The sequence below is a fragment of the Vulpes lagopus genome, chromosome 5, assembly GCF_018345385.1.
Source record: "Vulpes lagopus strain Blue_001 chromosome 5, ASM1834538v1, whole genome shotgun sequence".
Taxonomy (NCBI): Eukaryota; Metazoa; Chordata; class Mammalia; order Carnivora; family Canidae; genus Vulpes; species Vulpes lagopus.
In genome coordinates this window covers 111,059,322-111,078,058 of record NC_054828.1, presented here as the reverse complement: position 1 = coordinate 111,078,058, position 18,737 = coordinate 111,059,322, and the positions used below count along the sequence as shown (strand labels likewise).

At 53.1% G+C, this 18,737-nt stretch overlaps 1 protein-coding gene across 2 annotated transcripts in view; it reads left to right on the top strand.

Moving 5' to 3' along the window:
- TOGARAM2 (TOG array regulator of axonemal microtubules 2) overlaps positions 1-18,737 on the top strand; it is a 51,185-nt gene that overhangs the window by 16,094 nt on the left and 16,354 nt on the right. For both annotated transcript variants that reach the window (XR_005987987.1, XM_041756379.1), the window contains exons 7-15: positions 389-579; positions 3,774-3,820; positions 6,326-6,492; positions 8,955-9,105; positions 9,297-9,458; positions 11,905-12,058; positions 12,198-12,303; positions 13,149-13,384; positions 15,431-15,589. Coding sequence is in view for 1 of the 2 variants with exons in the window: in XM_041756379.1 (XP_041612313.1) it covers positions 389-579; positions 3,774-3,820; positions 6,326-6,492; positions 8,955-9,105; positions 9,297-9,458; positions 11,905-12,058; positions 12,198-12,303; positions 13,149-13,384; positions 15,431-15,589 (1,373 nt within the window). In the remaining variant the exon portion in view is untranslated. The remainder of the gene's footprint in view (positions 1-388; positions 580-3,773; positions 3,821-6,325; positions 6,493-8,954; positions 9,106-9,296; positions 9,459-11,904; positions 12,059-12,197; positions 12,304-13,148; positions 13,385-15,430; positions 15,590-18,737) is intronic.

Genomic DNA, 18,737 nt, shown 5'->3' with positions numbered 1-18,737 from the left:
CACTGGCTGTGTGACCCTGGGCCAGTCATGGTCCCCTCTGGGCCTAGTTTTCACATCTATAAAAAGAAGATATTAGACTAGATGTTTTTGAAGATCTCTTTCATCTCTGATGTTGTAGGATTTTCTGAAGTGAGGAGAAAAACAAATAATAATAATAACAAAAAGGGAGTAGGGATGAGGGGAGGTCTTCTGTTGTGGAGTGGTAAGGAAACAATGAGCTTTCGGTGTGGGTGGGAAGGTCCCAGAGTTGTGTAGCTGAAAAGAAAGATGAGAAGACACTTCCCAGCACTGCTTGTTACTCCAGGTGGCTCCTGATAAAAGGGACTGCCCTGTGTGAAGGGCCTGGAACGTGAGCATCCAAAACCTTCCCCCCAACCTCCGCTCCCAGGTGCAGATCTCCAGACAATACCTGCACTGCAATGACGAGAAGATGCACAAGTCACTGGGGGGCATTGTGATCCCGCCCATCCCGAAGGCCGGGGTGTCTGCTGGGACCTCCTCCTGCACACCTGGCTCCCTTCCCAGCTGCTTGCCTCCAGGCCAGGATGTCCTCACGGGCCTCAGGGTCCCCCGCACACGGTAAGTGACCCTAAGTCAAAACTGCCCTGCAGTCCTGTCCCCTTCTCACTGCCCCCCGCCCCCAGATCCACTGCACAGGGCCAGGGAAGAGCTCTGGGGGGGCCGGGCACGTGAGGGACTGGCTCACCCATGAGCCACAGGCCCAGGGAGGGCACAGCACCGACAGCCTGCCCACGCCCCTCAGCCTCCGTTGTCCACCCGTCTCCTGAGGCCTCTGGGTCTCCAGTGATGAACAAAACATGAGCTCCATTCACAGTAGCTCTTTGTTATTACATATTTTCTTAATTAACAGATACTAAAAATACAAGCACTACCAGGTATGTGTGTGGAAGTGGGAGGGGATGGCCCACAAAAGTTTTGGGCTTGAAAAGAGGTCTTCATCCTCAAACTTATTTGAGAACCAGGGGGGTGGAGGGTTGCTGTGTTGTGATGAATCTGAATTTTTGGCTCCTGAGTGCCACACAGGAGCTCTTCAGAGGCCCTGGAACATCCCCAGTCAGTCCAGACTGATGGAGCCAGTGCGCGTGTGTGAGACACAGAGACAGAGACAGAGAGACACAGGAGAAGGGAGAGAGGTATCCGTTCTCACATCAATTTGGGGCTGGCAGAACTGAATTCACCCATTTCTCTCCCACTCCCTCACCTCTGTCTCCTCTCCCGTGCTGCCTTCCCTCCTTCCCAGCGCTGGCCGAGGTGGGCCTGCTCCTGGAGGAGAGCGCTCCCATTGCCCTCTGCCTCTGCACCCCGTGTCCTTCCTCCTTTCTCCCCTCAGAGGTGGCCCTGGTGGCTGGAGGGACAGGACCCCAGGCCATCACACCCATCTCACTGCTCGGGGCTTCACATCATGTGAAGTGTTGACATCCTTGTCATCTTTTCCTTCTTTGTCCTCCTGACTTGAAACATTCTTTTTTTTTTTTTAAGATTTTATTTATTCATTCATTCGAGACACACACACACACACACACACACACACACACACACACACACACAGAGAGGCAGAGAGAGAGGCAGAGAGAGAGGCAGAGGGAGAAGCAGGCCCCATGCAGGGAGCCCGATGCAGGACTGGATCCCAGGACTCTGGGATCATGACCTGAGCCAAAGGCAGATGCTCAACCACTGAGCCCCCCAGGGGCCCTGAAGCCCACTTCTTGACCTTCTAGGCAGTGTCCCCTGCACTCTCCTGTGTCCATCTCTTACACGTGGCCATTCCTGCGGTTTGGTCCTGGCCCTGTGTGCCAGCTCCTTGTTCCCTCCGGGGGAGTCTCGTCTGTGCTGGCAGCATGCGGGGATAGGAGTCTTCCTCATGCACCCTCTGCCCTCGGTCTCCCTAGAGTCGAGCTCCACATCCCACCCTCCTGGTGGGCATCTCCAGGGTCCTCCTGGCTGATGCAGGTCTGGCGTCAGAGGGAGAAAGGGGGTCTGTGCCACCATCACGGCCACACTGATGGGCCACCTCACGTTTCCCCAGCCTCCCTCCCTCCCATGACCTGCCACCAGGTCCCTTCCATTTCTAATTTTGGAATCATCTTCGGCTCTTGCTCCTGTGGCCTCCGGTCCTGACAGATTGCCACACCCCACCAGGTCTTCTGTAAACAAGGAAAATACGAAGGCTGCCACCCGTCTCTTGCCCCTGCCTTGGTCTCTGTTTCTCAGCTGCTCCCTCTCGAGCCCCCCTACAGCTCCTAGCCTGGCTGCTTGCCGCCTGGGCTCTGCGTGCTAATCTTCTGTTCTCCTGCAGCACCCTGTGGACCTTTCCTCCATGTGATTCACATTTTATGACATCCTGGGCCTGCAGCTTAAAGTCGAGTTTCCTTGGTCTGACGTTCAGGGCCTGTCCCAGCTCGCCACTCTGCTCGCCTTCTGCCTTCTGTGCTGCCCTGCAGGAGCCTTCCTGCCTCCAGAGCCCCGGGGGTTACCTCCCACTCCGTCCCGCAGCCCCAGCACCAGCCTTCCCCCATGGCCCCATTCAGCTCCTGTGGTTCTTCAATCCCCACCAGTCCACGCACCAAGGCCTTCCCTGCCCTCCCTGGGGATAGCGATCTGGGGCGAGGGGTAGGGTGGGGGGAGGTGCCTCCTCTGTGCTGTCCATGTGGCATCCAGCCCATGGGCCTCCTGACCACACTTTTATTTAAACTGCCTATCTATCCATCAACTGGGAGCACTGCAGGCAGAGGCCATATCTCAAAATCTGTGTGGCTCCCATGGTGCCAAGCTTGGTACCTGGCACGGGTAAGTCACACAATAAATATCTGCTCATGTGCCACCCTCTTGTGACGTGGATTTCTCTCCAGGCTAGCACACACGTGGGAAGGAGCCTCCATTAGCATTTCTTTCCTCCCTTCGCTGTTCACCCACCCATCCCTACATTCGTTTACTTAAGTGCTTCTAAGCACCTGCTGTGTGCCAGGCGCCGTGGAAACAAAGCCAAACAAGACAGTCTCTGTGTCCTAGGAGCTCAAGAGAGAGATTTATTAGTAAACCATTGGATCGACGTCTAGGGAGGGAAGCTAAGATCGAAGGCTGCCCATCACCCATCATTCTGGGAAATGATCTCAATCAGGCCAGGAAGCCTTCTTGGAGGAGGTGAGGCCTGAGCTGACAGCTGAGGGAGAGTCTGTAAGATGAGGAGGAAACAGCGTGAGGCATTCCTGGACTGCAAGGGGTTGGCGCGGCAGCACCGGTGTTGGTGTGACACAGGCGGGGGCGATTAGCAAGGCCGCACAGCCCCGTGTGCGAAACCCAGGACCGTGAGCTTTATCCTGAAGTAGCAAGGCACCACTGAAGGCCTTTTGGTGTCGAAGTGCCACCAGATCTGAGTTAGACCACACTGGTGACCAGCATGGTGCATGCTGAGGGGGGGACCCCGAAGGGGCAGCGGGGAGAAGCCACGGGTGCCTGAGCAGGGCAGAGGCAGGGGTCTGCGGCATCTGTGTCTGGCCCCAGCCCGGCCTGGTCTGGTCCCCCCCCCCCCCCCCCCCCCGCCGTCAGCCTGTGCTTCACTCTGCAGATGGAGCAGCATCTCCTGCAGCTTTGAACTCCTAGGCAAGAGCTTCTCTACAGAGCCCACCCGCAGCCCCTCCCTGGGTCCCCCCTCCTGCCCATTGTGCCATTCCGGAGCCACCCAGCGCTCCTCACCACACTGGCTCCTACTTGCCACCTCTCATGGTGCTTCTTTTCTCCCCCATTCTTTTAAGATTGTTTCGGGAGAGTGGGCCTCGGGAGAAGACCCCTAAATCTCTGGGTATGTACTCCCTATGCATACCCCCACTTGCTGCTTATTCAACTCCCTGCTTCCTAAACTGGGTATGAGATCAGAACTAGGCCTGGAGTAGGTATGAGCCCCTCATGTCATGGATGGGGAAGCTGAGGCCACCGGCAGTGCCACCTGCGAGGACAGCGGCCCTTGCTCTGTGCCAGGCATGTGGGTGTATACTAGTACGTGAGCCGCACGATACCCCAGCTGAGAGAGAAGCACAGTGCCTGTGTGACACAGGGACGGGGGCACCGAGACTGCGGGCTGGACCCCGTCCCTGGCATGGGAGGCAGCCTGTCCTATTTGCATGCACCTTGCATGCCTCCAAAGACCATGCTTCTGACACATTGTGCAGCCGCCCCTGCACTGTTTTAAGCAAGTAGAGGAGAATGTTCCTCACTAGGTGGAGTGAGATTTAAACCACACCCCATGAACCCCTTAGTCAGCTGGTCCCAGAGGGTTTTGGTGTTGGGAGAATAGGGCCAACTGGATTGGAAGTGAGCGGGCAGCCAGCAGGTGCAGAGAGGCTTCGGAAGGGAGCAGGAGGCTCTGCAGCCTGATGACCTAACTCTGTGGGGAGGAGGGAGGCCAAGCCCAGGGCAAGTTGGGTGAGGGGATCTGGACTGAGCACCCCGAGCGTGGGGATGAGGGTTGACGCAGCTGCTGTGCTGACTGGCAGGAGGGGGCAGGCTCCTAGTCTAGCTTTCCGGCAGGTCACTCTGTACAGCTTAGCAAGTGGGTCAGTTGGTGAGGGGGAGGCTGTTTCCCAAGAAGCCCCAGGGTCAGGACCTTAGCTGAGCCCAAGAAGCAGAGCTGGCATAGAGACCTCTGGCAGCTGCTTCTCCTGCCGTTCTCTGGCTGGGCTGCGGTGGGATGACCTTAGGTGGTCTGCTGTGACACACACTGGCACCCACAGTGTCCCCCAACTGCCAGCATGGGGGTTTGGGCCAGGAGACCCAGTTTGTAACTAATCCCTTGTTTGCATCACCAGCTGCTGCTTGAGAACCAGGTCCCTGGGGGTTTGGGTGTAGGGGCCAGGCTGCTCAGACAAGGCTTTCTAGGATGTCTCTTGAGGTGGAGGTGAGGAGAGGGGATATGAAATAGTAAAGTTCTTAAAGCCCTCTCAGACCCTTTAGCCATTAGCTGGGGATAACATTGCCCAATAACACGCCTACCACATACAAGGAGCTCACGTGGTATTGTCTGAAGCTGAGGGCTTTCCCCAAACTTGTGGCATTCCTGAAGTCCTTGCCTCCAAATTAGCTGGCACCCAGGCATCTGTGTCCTCTGCCCTGCTCCTTACTTCTGGGCAAATGGAGCCTTTGCCCCTCCTCCATCTTGGCCCCTGATCCTTCTCCTGGGATCCAAGCAGAGGGATCCTTGGCAGAAGGCATGGGCTGGGCTGAGGTTCAGGGTAAGCTGAGGTCCAGGCTGAGCCCTACTGGAGCCTCTGGTTCCAGGCACCCCTTCCAGCAACAGGCAGCCCTAGATGGTGGCCCCCATTCCAGTGGACAACTTATTTGCAAGTTCACCCAAGGACAGTGAGCTCCAAAGTTTGTGAACAGGAGAACCCAGTTAACATTTCTTTCATTAAAAGAAGACTAATCTACCCCTATCCTGCCTCCATAATAAGACATGCTACCTTTGAAATCTATTGATTAGGAAAATCTAGAATGACCAAGAGATCCTACCGATTTGATGTCATCTGGAAATGAAATTCTTTTAAAAGATTTATTTATTTATTTATTTATTTATTTATTTATTTATTTGAGACACAGAGAAAGAGAGAGAGGCAGAGACACAGGCAGAGGGAGAAGCAGGCCTCATGCAGGGAGCCCGATGTGGGACTCGATCCCGGGTCTCCAGGATCATGCCCTGGGCCAAAGGCAGGCACCAAACCGCTGAGCCACCCAGGGATCCCCTGGAAATGAATTTGTACTGCATCAATCACAAGAGCTTGTGAGGGGTGCTGGGTCCCAGCCTGTCTGTCAAACGAGGGGATCAGACTAGCATTGCTTAATTCTCTGGTCCCTTCATGCTGTGTGACGACTGGGTTCATTTTATTTTCTCTCTTCCTGCGGTACACACCTCCTGGGTAAGATAGACTGACATTCTTTTAAGCTTCTTAAACAATATCTTGAACTTCCTAGATAACAGACTTGCCCCCTGTTTCCTGCCCAGCCTCCTCCCTTCCCTGTCTTCTAATAAGGTGTGTGATAATTATTGAATGGACAGTTGGTTGGAAGGATGGATGCACAGATGAAAAGAGGAGAATGTTGGTCCTTGGGCGGCCCCTTCTATGCCCGCCAGTGCTGTTCTATAAAATTTCACCACCACGAAAGCATTGGGCAGAACAGTGGAGAGTAGTAGGCTTAGGCAGTAAAACGTTACACCATCCACAGGGTTCCAGAACCCCAGGGGTAGCCCAAAGGGGTGGGTGCTGCTTCAGAGTGCTGGGTGTCCTCAGCTCCATTCTTGTTCTTGACTCCTCAGAGCCAAGACCTTCAGCCCTGCCTGTGAGAGACAGGTCTGCCGCCCCTGAGAAGCCTGCCCTGCCCTCATCTCAGTCCGCTCCGGCACTCACAGCCTTCTCCTCCGGCCAGGCCAAGGAAGCCCACCCCTTGTTCAAAGAGGAGGACCAGAAGGAAAGCAGTACCAAGGTATCTGGAAAGTGAGGGGAAAAGAAAATGGGGGTCATAGTGGACCACCGGCTGAACACAAGCAGGCTTCTGAAATATATAAATGTGGGGCCAGCTTGAGGAGGACAAGAAAGAGCCCTGAGTCGGTTACCCTGGTGCTTAAGGCTGGAACCTGTAGATGGGTCATGGGTGAGGACCAAAGAAAGGAAGAGGAACAAGAGAGAGGAAGAGAAGGATGGGAGGGGGGTGCTAGGTAAAGGGAAGAGTAAGTGGGGAGCTGAGGGGCAGGATGAGGGAGGAAGGGAGGGCAGAAAGAGGTCACACAGGGTTCCGAAGGAAGCAGGATGTGGAGAGTAGAGAGGGGCTTAGGTGAACCAAGCCGAGTAATTTGAACCAACCCCCAAGATAGCAACGGAGGCAGCTGACTCAGGGGCAGATCAGCCAAAGGCTGTGCTTGACAGGCTGACAAATACCTTGCACTAAGGTGACCTTGGTCCAGATGATTCTCTTCCCTGGTCTGGGTGAATTTACTAAAACTTGAAGAGTCACTGTTATGGGAGAACTGTGCTCAGTATTTGAAATAGAGATAGAAGCGTACAGTAAACATGCCTGGAGGGCGCGCTGTGTGCACGCGCTTTGTTAGGATCCGGTGATGATGATGATGAGACCCGGGCACCGCAGCCCTCCCACTCCGGCCAGGGTGCCAGCGCATGAAACAGAGAATAATTCAAGGCTGTAAGGTGACCCCACTGTCCACCCTGCCTTGGCTGCTCACACCCATGGTCAGAGCTTGGACCTTGTGATAACTTCACCTCCACTGGCATCTCTTTCAAGCAATCCCTCTCAGTCACCGCTGTGTCCTGTTGTTCTAGCTTCCTCCAGCCGCACCCCAGCCCCAGCATTTCTTCTTGTTCTTGCATCAGCAATATCCTCCCTGAAATCAGACCATTCCTATCAACATCTTTGGCTCTCTCTGTTGTTTCTTTTATCTTAAGAAAACAAATCTACTGCCTGGTCTCCCATTCTGTCTTGAGTCCACTGCAGTTGGATTTGGGTCCCAATGTCCCCACTGAAACTGCCCATGTCAAGGTCACCAATGACCTTTACCTTCCCATGTGCAGCATAGCTCAGTCGTCTTCTAATTTGACCTGCCAGCAGCTTTGGCTCATTCTTGGAAGTCTCCACCTTGGGAAGGAGGTGACGGAATGGCTTCCCCCTTGGTTCTCGGCCTCCTCCAGCTCTCGTTCCTTCCCAGTCCTTCTTTGCTGGCTCCTCCTCATCTGCCTGCCTTCTACATGCCAGAGGCCCCAGAGCTTAGATCTCTGGCCTCTGGTCTATTTATCCTGACCCCCTGTGACCTATGCTGGTCCCTGGCATTAACTGCCATCTATATGCAGAGGACTCCCAAATCTCCCCGTCTGGCCCAAACCTTCCCCTGACCTGCAGCAACGGTTAGATTATATAACCAAGTATGTATTAACTGATATTTTCCATTTCCATTTTAGTGTCTAATTGTATTTCAAACTTACCTTATCCAAAACAAGTGTTGCATCTTTACCCACCAAAATCTCTTTCCCCAGTGTCCCCTTTTAGTAAATGGCAGGAAAAGGCAATTCCAGCCTTCCAGCTACTCTGGCAAAATATCTTGGGCCCGCCCTTGCCTCCTCTCTTTCTCTGCTGCTCCACACCTCATATATCAGCTAAAGCAGTGGGTTCTCCTTTTGAGACATATCCAGAATCAGGCCATTCTGTCATCATTCTTGCTATGCTAGTGCAAGCCCCACCCCACAGAAACTCTTGGTTCTGTTTGGCAACTTTTCCCCAAATTAAATTATTCCCAAATATAAAGTTAACACTTAGAGGAGCCCTTCACTCTCGATGGAAGTCAGATCATGTCACTCCTGTGCTCAGAACCTCAATGATTTGCTGTGTCCTTTAGAGGACAAATCTGACTCCTCACCATGGGCCGCAGGGCCCAGTGTGCTATGGCTATGCCCACCCCTGCCACCTCTGACCCTGTGTTTTACCGTCCTCTGATTTGGGGTGCTCCAGCCAGTGTCCTCATAGCCCCCAACCATGCCCAGCGTGTGCCAGCCTCAGGGCCTTTGCATTCTATTCCCTCTGCTTAGCATACTTCTCCCCTAGAAATCTGCATGGCCCCTGCTCCCGTATTTCATTCATGTCTCTGCTTAAATTTCACCTCCTCAGGGAGTCTCTCTGGGTCTTCCTACCTAAAATGGAAGCCCTGTCACCCTCTGTCTCTGACTTTCCTTCTGGTACATATTGCCTGATGTTAGAGATTGATCTGTTCGCTCTCTCCCTCTCCATGGCAGGGAGCAAGCAAGGTCTTGGCCGTTTTGTTCATTCCCAGAAGAGTGATGGCACATAGGAGCCACTTGCATTCCTGATGATTGGATAAATGAAGGGACAGAAAGCAGAGTTGGGTCCTCGAGGTAACAGAGTTTGCCTTGACCTTGTGCCAGATCCAGGTCACCATCTCCAAGTCTGCCCAGGAGAAGATGCGGCTGAGGCAGATGAAGGAGATGGAGTTGCTCCAGAGGGCAAAGGAGCCAGAGAGGGAGAGGGAGCTTATTTCCCAGAGCCTGGCCTCCCGGAGAGCCCTGATGAAGGAAGGTACTGGGTGCCTGGGGCAGGATTCCCTCAGGCTGGGCAGACGACTTGGCCAACCCCTGGGCAAGAGAGGGACTACCCATAGCTCCCCATGCTCCCCATCCTGACATTGATAGGCCCATGTCCAAAGGAGGACGTTGGGGCTAAGGATAGGTGGGACCAGCTCTGTCCTAGGACTTTCTCTGCCTCCACAGGCCTCCTCCCCCTCCGGGGCAGTGGGACCGTGTCTGTGCCCAGTGGGCTGAGCAGCCTACGCAGAAACATCGGTGTCATCCTGAGGAAGCGGGCCAACCGGGCCTCCCTGCCCAGCATCCCCGTCAGCAAGCAGGAGCCCAGCTTTGCCCGTCATGCTTCAGGTAGGGCCCAGACCGCCCGGGTGGAGGACACATGTCCCTCTTGCTGAGCTGCCTTTGGGATGCTTTGGGGCATGGCAAAGGTGACCTGGGCTGCTCTGCTTCCTGTTACCTGTGTTAGAGGGCAGCCTGAGGTGATCATCCAGAGAGAGAGGAATAGTGTGGGAGTCAAAGTGTCTTTGGGCCAGACCGGGGACCCAGGGAAATGCAGCCAGAAGTAACTGAAAGAAGGGCAGATGTGCCCAGTCTGTGTGATGTGTCCTGGAGGGCCCACCGGTGCACCAGGATCACAGATGCTGGAGAAAAGCATCCACGAAAGTAGCTGGAAATATCGAGAAGAGGAAGAGGTCTGTGAAGACCTTGGGTTTCTGCAGTTTGCCTCCTAAAATGTTGGCGTTGGATAGGGCTGATTACAGCTTGGGATCCCAGGATCCAAAGGTCCTCCGGGATTCTCAGGAAGGTGCCAAGGGACAAAGGAGGCTCTGACCCTATTCTACCAGAACAGCATCTATTTTGCCTCACTATTTTTTTGGTATATTGGGCATCCACTAGAGATTTAAATTTTGAAAGATTTTGCTACTAAAGAACATTTGAAAACAACCAGCCTGATTCAGAGTTTCTTTTAAGTGTGGGCTGTGGTGGGACCATGCTGATGGAATAGAACATCATTTTGGTGCCAGAAACAATATTGACTCATCCTTCGTTGCCATTCTCTTTCTATCCCTTTGATTCCTTCAAGTAGAAAGTCTTAATTCAGTGCCGGTCTTGAGCACCCGTCTCAGGCTGGGAAATCTCCTTTTTAAACAAAGAAATCTTCCTTCCATCTTAAGTCATCAGAAGCTGGCTACGATTTGATAGCCGGAGTTTATAACATCCTTTTATTTTTATTGCAAATACCCTATTCTGTGACAGTATTTGTTTATTGATTATGGTAGTGACATAAATTTCCCTTTAGGATAGACTTATTTAAGATTTGAAAAGTGGGTTGGCTTGAAGAAGAATTTTATTTTTTTTATTATTATTATTTTTAAAGATTTTATTTATTTATTTATTTATTTATTTATTTATTTATTTATTTATTCATGAGACACACACACACACACACACACACACACACACAGAGAGAGAGAGAGAGAGAGGCAGAGACACAGAGGGAGAAGCAGGCTCCATGCAGGAAGCCTGACGCGGGACTCGATCCCAGGTCTCCAGGATCACACCCCGGGGCCAAAGGCTAAACCTCTGAGCCACCCAGGGATCCCCTAAAATTACTGGTAGTTAAGAGACATGGCAAGAAGTCATGAAAGTGGTAGTTGAGTGGTTGCTACTTGGGAGATACTGATCTATATAATCCACCCCACTCATTTTATAGCCAATAGCACTGAGACAAGAGACCCAAAGTCACCTGATTTTACTTAAGGTGATGCTGGTCCATGGGGGCTAAGATTTTGGCTAATGACTCTTATCCAATGGCAAAGCCAAGAGGAGAATCCAGGAATGAGGTCATTTTGTCTTGGCTTTAAGTAAAGGATTGTCAACTCATATTTGCCTTGGACCCCCTGGAGGCATCATGTGGCAATCATGCTGGTAGAGATGAGCCCCTGAAGTGAAGTAGCCACGAAGTGAGGCGTGGCTGTGAGTGCTCTGGGTTCAGAAGAGACCCTCTTGTCATGGCTCTGCTGCTGGAGGAGCTGAGGGACTGTGGGTGGGGACCCCCATGTCCCCATGCCTCTGAGGCCTCGATGATGTGTTTCGGGCATTGGAGCTGATAGATAGCTAAACTGCCTTCCTAATCCCTTCCTAGGGTTTTCTGATTCTAGTATCTGCCCCCAAGGAAGGAGAGCCTAGAGAACATGACCTGAATTTTAAACAACATCCCTGCTTATTGGCTGTCCCTGCCAGTGTGGCCATGTCTTGACCACATGGGCCCCCCATGAGCTGCATTGTCTCCTTTGCACTTTCACTGTCCCTCGCTTCCCCCTTTGGACCCCTTCCAGGCCCTGCCCGTGGGCAATTTCACAAAGGACTGAGAGGAGGGGGAAGAAGGAGAAGCTGATAACACAGGTTCCCAGAAGGGGGTGACATTAGAACACCACCAGTGTGAGTAGGGGGTTCCCTCCTTCAGACTATGAGCCTCAGCCAACCGCAGATAGGGCAAGATGGGGGTGAGTCACCGGCTTGGTGGACTCTGCACATGGCATCAAGCAGTATACGGCAGGCCAGCTTGTTTAGAGCCATCAGATTGGCAGGGCTGGGGTGGAAAAGGCTGACAAGACGTAGAGCTTTCGGTGGTGTCCGTGGCTCCCCAGCGGGGGAGGCACAGCCCTGCCCTCTCAGCCCTGGCCAGTCCTTCTCCGAGCACACCTTGTGTTCGGTGGGCTCAGGGACGCAGCCAGGCCTGGGTCTTCCCTGCTGAAATGTGCCCTGTTCCTCTTCTTTTCCGTGAGGGCAGCCAACTCATTACCTGCGGTGCTTACCTTGGGGTCTCCCGAATGGGATGAAGAGGAGGAGGAATTGGATCCTAGAATCTTTAAGGAGTTGAGGCCTTTCTCGAACCCTGAGCTGGGGCTGATGGATGCCCTCCAGTGCCTTGAGAGCAACGACTGGTGAGGGCACCCCTTCTCCTGACCTCAGCTGCCCGCCTCCCCTGCTGTGGGGATGGGGTGGGGGTGGGGGCGCCCCTGGTCTGCATGGGGGCCTCCTCCCTCCCCACCTGCCTGTGACAGCTTGGAACTTGCTTCTCAGGCAGATGAAGGAGAAGGGCCTGCTAAGTGTCCAGCGCCTGGCGGCCTGTCATTCAGATGTCCTGGCTGGGAGGCTACATGATGTGTCCTTGGCTGTGACTGGGGAGGTGAGGCCACCTAGACAGCCTGTGTCCTGTGTGCCGTCCCCACCCTGCAGCCAGTCCTCCTTCCCTGCTGCCACCGCTCAATGAGGGTCATGCAGCTGCCCCGAGGGGCCATGGCTCCCTGGAATGTGGCATCCCCTGTTCACTTCTTAGCCCTCAGCTATGGAGGTGGGAGGTAGTCCCCCCGCATCTCAGATTGGAGAACTGGGCACAGGAGTTTCCTTGTTTCTAATCTCTGGGCATTCAGAATCAGAACAATCAGAATCCTGTTTGATCCTGTTTGTCACAGCCCGCGTTGTCCTCTATACTCAGAGGCCCGACTGAGGGGCTGGAGTGTTCTGAGCCAGATCTCCAACCTCAGGGAAGTTGTAACATTTCCCAAGGGCTTTCTCCCTTGGGGCTGGGGCTGGGGCCTAGATGGGGCCCGGAGGGGCCATGAGATGCTCTTATCACATGTGGAGGCCAGGCCCCTTCTTGGGAATAGACTATTCCAGTGGTGGGGGCGGGGTGGGTGTGGGGGCGTTTGTGATGCCCAAATTGAACACTATTTGTAAAAGTACTTGGAAGACTAAGTGTTGTACAAATTTCGGATGTTCAAATTTTAAATTTCAACTGGAATTAATAATTATGATGATAACAATAATAATTTATTTTTTAAATGGGGCTGTTTTGTCGAGAGCTACTACGTGGTTTTCATTTCCAGCCTGGCAAAGCCTAGGCCTGCAAGGGGCGGTGGTGGTGGTGGTGGTGATGGGAGAGGGTGGGCCCGTGCCTTGTTCTTCATATGTTCTGGAGCCCTTGGCAGGGCCTAGCAGTCCTGGAGGGTCTCTGTCCCATCCCTCTCCTAGGTCACCAACCTCCGCTCCAAAGTGTCACGCCTGGCCATCAGCACCCTGGGAGCCCTCTTCCGAGCCTTGAAGAAGAACATGGACCAGGAGGCTGAAGAGATTGCCCGCTGCCTGCTTCAGAAGATGGGGAACACCAGCGAGTTCATCCAGAGAGCGGCCAACCGCTCCCTGGGGGCCATGGTGGAGAATGTGACCCCTGCCCGCTCCCTGGTGGCCCTCACCTCGGCGGGCATCTAGTACGTGGTGGCTCGTTGTCAGAGGGGTGGGTTGGGAAGGTAAAGCAAGGGGAGAGTCCCGGAGAGAGGAGTGGGCAAATGGAGCAGGTGCCTCACACATTTAGCTGGGGGAGGGAGACCCTGCTTCCCGGTGGGCTTCTCTGCCACCCTTCTTGGGCCAGGTTGGGGATCAAGAGGTGAGCATGGGGCAGCCCCAAGCCTTAGCCACAAGGGTTGAGCTGCTGTGTTCTGTTCAAGGCTGGGGAGTTCAGGGCATCCGTAGTAACGTCCCCGGAGACAGGGCTGAGAACCAGCCTGCGGCCTGTGTGCCTCTCATGGGGGGCAGGCATTCTTTCTGATGAAATCAAGGCTCTGAGTGGAGCAAGGCACAAAATCTTACTCCAGCTCACACCTCTTGGACTTTTCCTGGGGAGGAGGAAGGTGCTTGCCTATCCCCCTGGTGCCTTTCACCTTATTAAAAAACCCAAACCCCAAACCATTTCCTAGGGCACTTGGGTGGCTCAGTGGTTGAGCATCTGCCTTTGGCTCAGGTCATGATCCCGGGGTCCCAGGATCGAGTCCCACATCGGGCTCTTCACAGGGAGCCTGCTTCTCCCTCTGCCTGTGTCTCTGCCTCTCTATGTCTCTCATGAATAAATAAATAAAGTCTTTAAAAAGAGAAACAAAACCATTTCCCAAACCCCTTCAATCCCACAGGGCCAAACCACTCTCAGCCCCAGAGCCAGTCATGACACTGATGCAGGAGGCTTCTGGGATAGGCCTCGCCCCGCACCCCCCGCCCCGGGTGTGTGGAAGCAGCCACACCACAGCCCAGTACAAAGGGTGAAGGGAGGTTCACACCCTGGGTTGTTACTTAGCTGCTCTGTGCTCAGTCTCCGCATCTGGGAATAATAACGGTGTACACCTCCTCAAATTGTGAGGAGTAAATGAAACGATTCATGAAAAAGCAGCGCCTGCCTTTACTGTAACATTTACTGAGTGTGCAGTGTGGCGGCCACTAACTCTTGGGAGAAGTTCGTTGTACATTTTTCTGGACTGCTCCCTCTGCTCCGCTTCCTTCTCTGCAAACTGATGCTAATAGTGGCTTGTGGCTAGAGGGTGCTCAGCAGGGCTCCTGGCTCCGAGCTGTGCTAACTACAAACTGAGGCAATTGATCATTGTTGCAAGAAGCAAGGTCAGGCGTCCTCAGGGCTGTGCTCAGGAATTCCTGAGGATCCTGCCAAAATGCAGATTCTGACTCAGATGCTAATGGAGCTGGTTCCTGGGCCACAGGGAGTAGGGGGAGGCCAGAAGTACCCCCTTGTGTTACGCTGGGTTGGGACCCTGGTGGAAGAAGGGGTCAGTGTTGCCTAAGGAACTGCGGACACACAGGCCCTATTTGAAAAAAGGTGAAAAAGAAACAGGTGACATCCCGTTGGATTTCTCTTGTAAGACCTCAGCTTCTCCCTGTTGGGGTTACCAGATCACCCACTGATGCCCTGTCGCCCCCTCCTGTCTCAGTTCACTTCAACAAACGTGCAGTTAGCTCCCACTAAGTGTGGGCAGGTGCCAGGCACCAGCAGGGCACAGGATTCCACTTGCTGTCACCTCCCTGGGAGCTCCTCGCCTGGCTGGGGAGCCGCAGGGGTGCTCCTGTTCTTCCCAGGGGACAGGGATAGTGCGAGTCCCAGGGAGCATTCTGCAGAGGGGGCTGGGGAAGGCAGAGAAGGATCTCTGATTAGGTAGGATCTTTCTAGGTGGAGAAACGATGGGGAAGGCACACATGCAGGAAGGCCCAGAGGTGGTGAGCACGTGAACATGTGGGGAGCACCACATGGCTTTAGGGCTCCTTTCTCCCTCTCCTGCTTACTGTTGTCATCCTGGGTTCTATGAGCAGGATGTGACTGGTCTTCCCTTGAAGATTCCCTGTAGCCCATATGAGACAGATTTCAGAGCCCATCACGGCATGAAATGTGGGTGCACAATTATAGATCCATGTGCAGCAGTCTAGGGACCCTGCACCCCATTCCTTGTCTGACCCCTTGACTGTGATGTATTTTTTTTCAGCCACCGAAACCCCTCAGTCCGGAAATGTACTGCCGAGCACCTCTCAGTCGTCCTGGAGCAGATAGGTGCCGAGAAGCTTCTCTCAGGCACCAGGGATAGCACAGAGATGCTGGTGCACAACCTGGTGAGGCTGGCCCAGGATTCTAACCAGGACACCAGGTGATGCAGGGCCAGGGGGCCTGGGGGCTGCCTACCTGCCAGCCCAGGGCAGATAAGGTGACCAGCCAGCCCTGAGAGCCCTGGCCCACACAGCTCAGCTTTCCTGGGGTCACGGGAGGGACAGCCAGACAGGCTGAGGCTGTGTCCGTCCTTTATGGCCAGCATCCATCTGTCTCCACCCGCATAGCTGGGCCTGTAGGAATGCGCAGAGCTCCCCGCCTCCGGTTCTCCTTCTCTCACCGCTGCTCTCTCTCTCTCTTGTTTCTGACCCATCCCAGCTCCAGCCTCTGAAAGAGCATTCATTCCTTTCAAGGATAGCGCACAGAGGTCACTCTTCATTATTCCAGACAGGACAGTGAATGAGAAAAATTAGGCCTCTACTGTCCTGGAGCTCACCCCTTGTAGGTAGGGATAGACAGAAAATAAACAAATAAATTAGTGTGATCATTTCAGGTTACAGATAAGGGATGCAGCAAGAAAAACACCAAGGTGGAGAAGGGGGTGGTGCCTACTTTGATGGAGTGTCGCGGGAGATCTTTCTGGAGAGTAACATTGGAGCTGAGAACTGATGGGCCAGCAGGAGCCAACTCATTGGGGGTCTGGGGTGTGAGCGTCCCAGGCAAAGGAAACATACAAAGGCCCCCCGGATGGGAATTCGCTTGGTGTTCTGGGAAGAGGAAGGCTGGGCTGTGTGGCAGCCAGTGAGTGGGGCAGTGTGGACAGGCGATGAGGCCGACAGGGCAGGGCCAGGCCAGGCAGGGACCCTCAGGCAGTGGTCAGGAGTCAGGATTTTGGCTGGTGTGGGACGGGAAGCCACCAGAGGATTTTTAGTAGGAGTGTGAGGAGATACGCAATGGTGTTAAGCAGGAGAGTGATAGAACCCAATTAACTGAGGGGCCTGGGTGGCTCAGTCCGCTGAGCGCCTGGCTTTGGCTCAGGTCGAGATCCCGGAGTCCTTGGATAGAGTCCTGCTCAGCAGGGAGCCTGCTGCTCCCTCTCCCTCTCTGCTCCCCCTGCTTGTGTGCTCTCTCTCAAGTAAATAAATGCAATCTTTAAAAAGTAAGGAAAAAAAAAAGTATTTTAATATTGCTATTAAAAAAAGAATCCAATTAACTGTCTTGGAAAGCTAGGATTAGGGCCCAGTCAGTCCCTCGTCACATTCCTTGGTTCCTAGGACGTTATGGCCAGATCTGGAGACACACCACATCCAGTACCGCTCCGCCGGGTCTGTCCTCCCTATGTTCTGTGTTGTGCTCCAGCCTGTGCTCTCATAGCTGACAGTCTGAGGTTCATCCCCCCCACGGCAGCCCTGCTCCACGTACCATGCTCACACGTGCTCCCCCCGTGGAGCCCAGGGAGAGTGTCTGGGAATATGGCCAGGGGGCAGGACTGTGGTCAGGGGCGCATGTCCACTGATGCAGCTTGAGCCCTGTGGGGAGCCCTTGAGCATGCTGTGCCCCTCGGCCTCCCTCCCACGGCGCCACTGCCTATGTCCTCGCGACCTTGCAGTATCTGGAGTTCTAATTTGTATTGATCTAATGGGTAAAAGTGCCATCTCATTATTGTTTCAGAGTGCTTTTCCCCCTGATTACTAGAGTTTGTGTGTCTTTAAATGCTTGCTGCCTTCTTGATTTTTTTGAAAAAAATCTTTCTGGCTGCTCATTAGAGAATTGATAGTAGGGGAGGGGGCCTGGGTGGAGGAGGGACATGAGACAGATGGTTACTCCCCCAGTCCCCGCCAGGGGTGCTGGAGGCCAGCAGACGGGAGGGAGAGCTGGATTGGGGTGTCTTGAAGGCAGAGCCAACAGGATGTGGGTGGTGAGGCTTTCAAAGAGAAATCAAAGATGATGCTTGGGTTTTTAAAATGAACAATTGGATAAATGATAGTGTCATTTACTGAAATGAGGAATATTGGTGGAGAACTAGAAGGTTTTGGTTGATTTGTTTTTATTTGTTGGTAGGGGGATGGAAATAAAAATTTAATTCTCTCCAGCTGGAAATGCCCCCTCCATCCTGACTTCTCTTACGTTGCCAGTGTTGACTACACTCCATCTTCAGTCAGGGCCCCCGTGCTTTCAGCGTCCATGGCACTGCACTCCCTGGTTCCCCTCTTCCTCTATGGCCACCTCTTGGCCTGCCTGCCCTCTGGATATAGATGGCTGCAGGAGTGTCTTCAAGCTTCTTCTCCTCTTACAACTTTCCTGAGCACCATCACTACTTCCGTGGGTCCAGTCACGGCAACCTGATGCTTCCTATGGTCTCCCTCCAGGCCACCCCTTGTCTGAGCACCAGTGCTCTACCTCCAATGCTTCTGGAGGACCCATCACCACTGTCAGATGTCCTGCTGTCGTCTTTGGTGCAGACTGTCCCTAAATGAGCCCTCTGCCTTCTCCCCAAGCCTGTGTTCCCTCTATTGTTAGAAGTCATTATTATTTACTGAGTCATCTAAGATGATAAATGAGGACCTTCATACATCATTGACTCTAAGACACACAATTTCTCCCACATTTTAATATCTTACGATCAGAGGCATCTCACAGTTGCTGCTGGCCAGGCAGCAATTTTGATTTGGGTTTTACTCTCTGCACATTTTCGAACTTGGTCCTTATTGCTCGTGGCATAAACCTTTGAATTATGGTTTGCATTGTAGAAACTAAACTATGAGCCTTTCTTTGCTTGTTAGCCTTTTATATTTATTTTAAGAAGTCACCATGGGTGCTCTGCGGGGACTTGTTGAGTTTAATTGCTCCTGAAAATGTCTTAGAAATATTACTCTATTATTCAGCATTGAAATGAAATGTTATAGTGTATGAGAAGAGGCATGGAGATAGAGTGATGGGACATAAATTAGATATTAATGCAAACAGTCATGGAAGGAGTGACCAAAATTCCACATTTTCTTACCAGGCAACCACCCAGTGGTTTACCCAGCCTATGGAAGGAAGGGCACCACCTGCAAGTAATGTTACCTCGATTTCTGAGATAATACATGAAAGGGGTGCCTCCCCACATGGGGCAGTGTCATTAAAGGCACTGGAAGTTGCCAGTGTTTTCTATTTCTGTTTTTGCTCAGTGGAAAAGGAATCAATGGTGCATTTTACAATCAGTAGAGTCTTGGGTTGAGTGAAATATGAGATTGTAGATGATT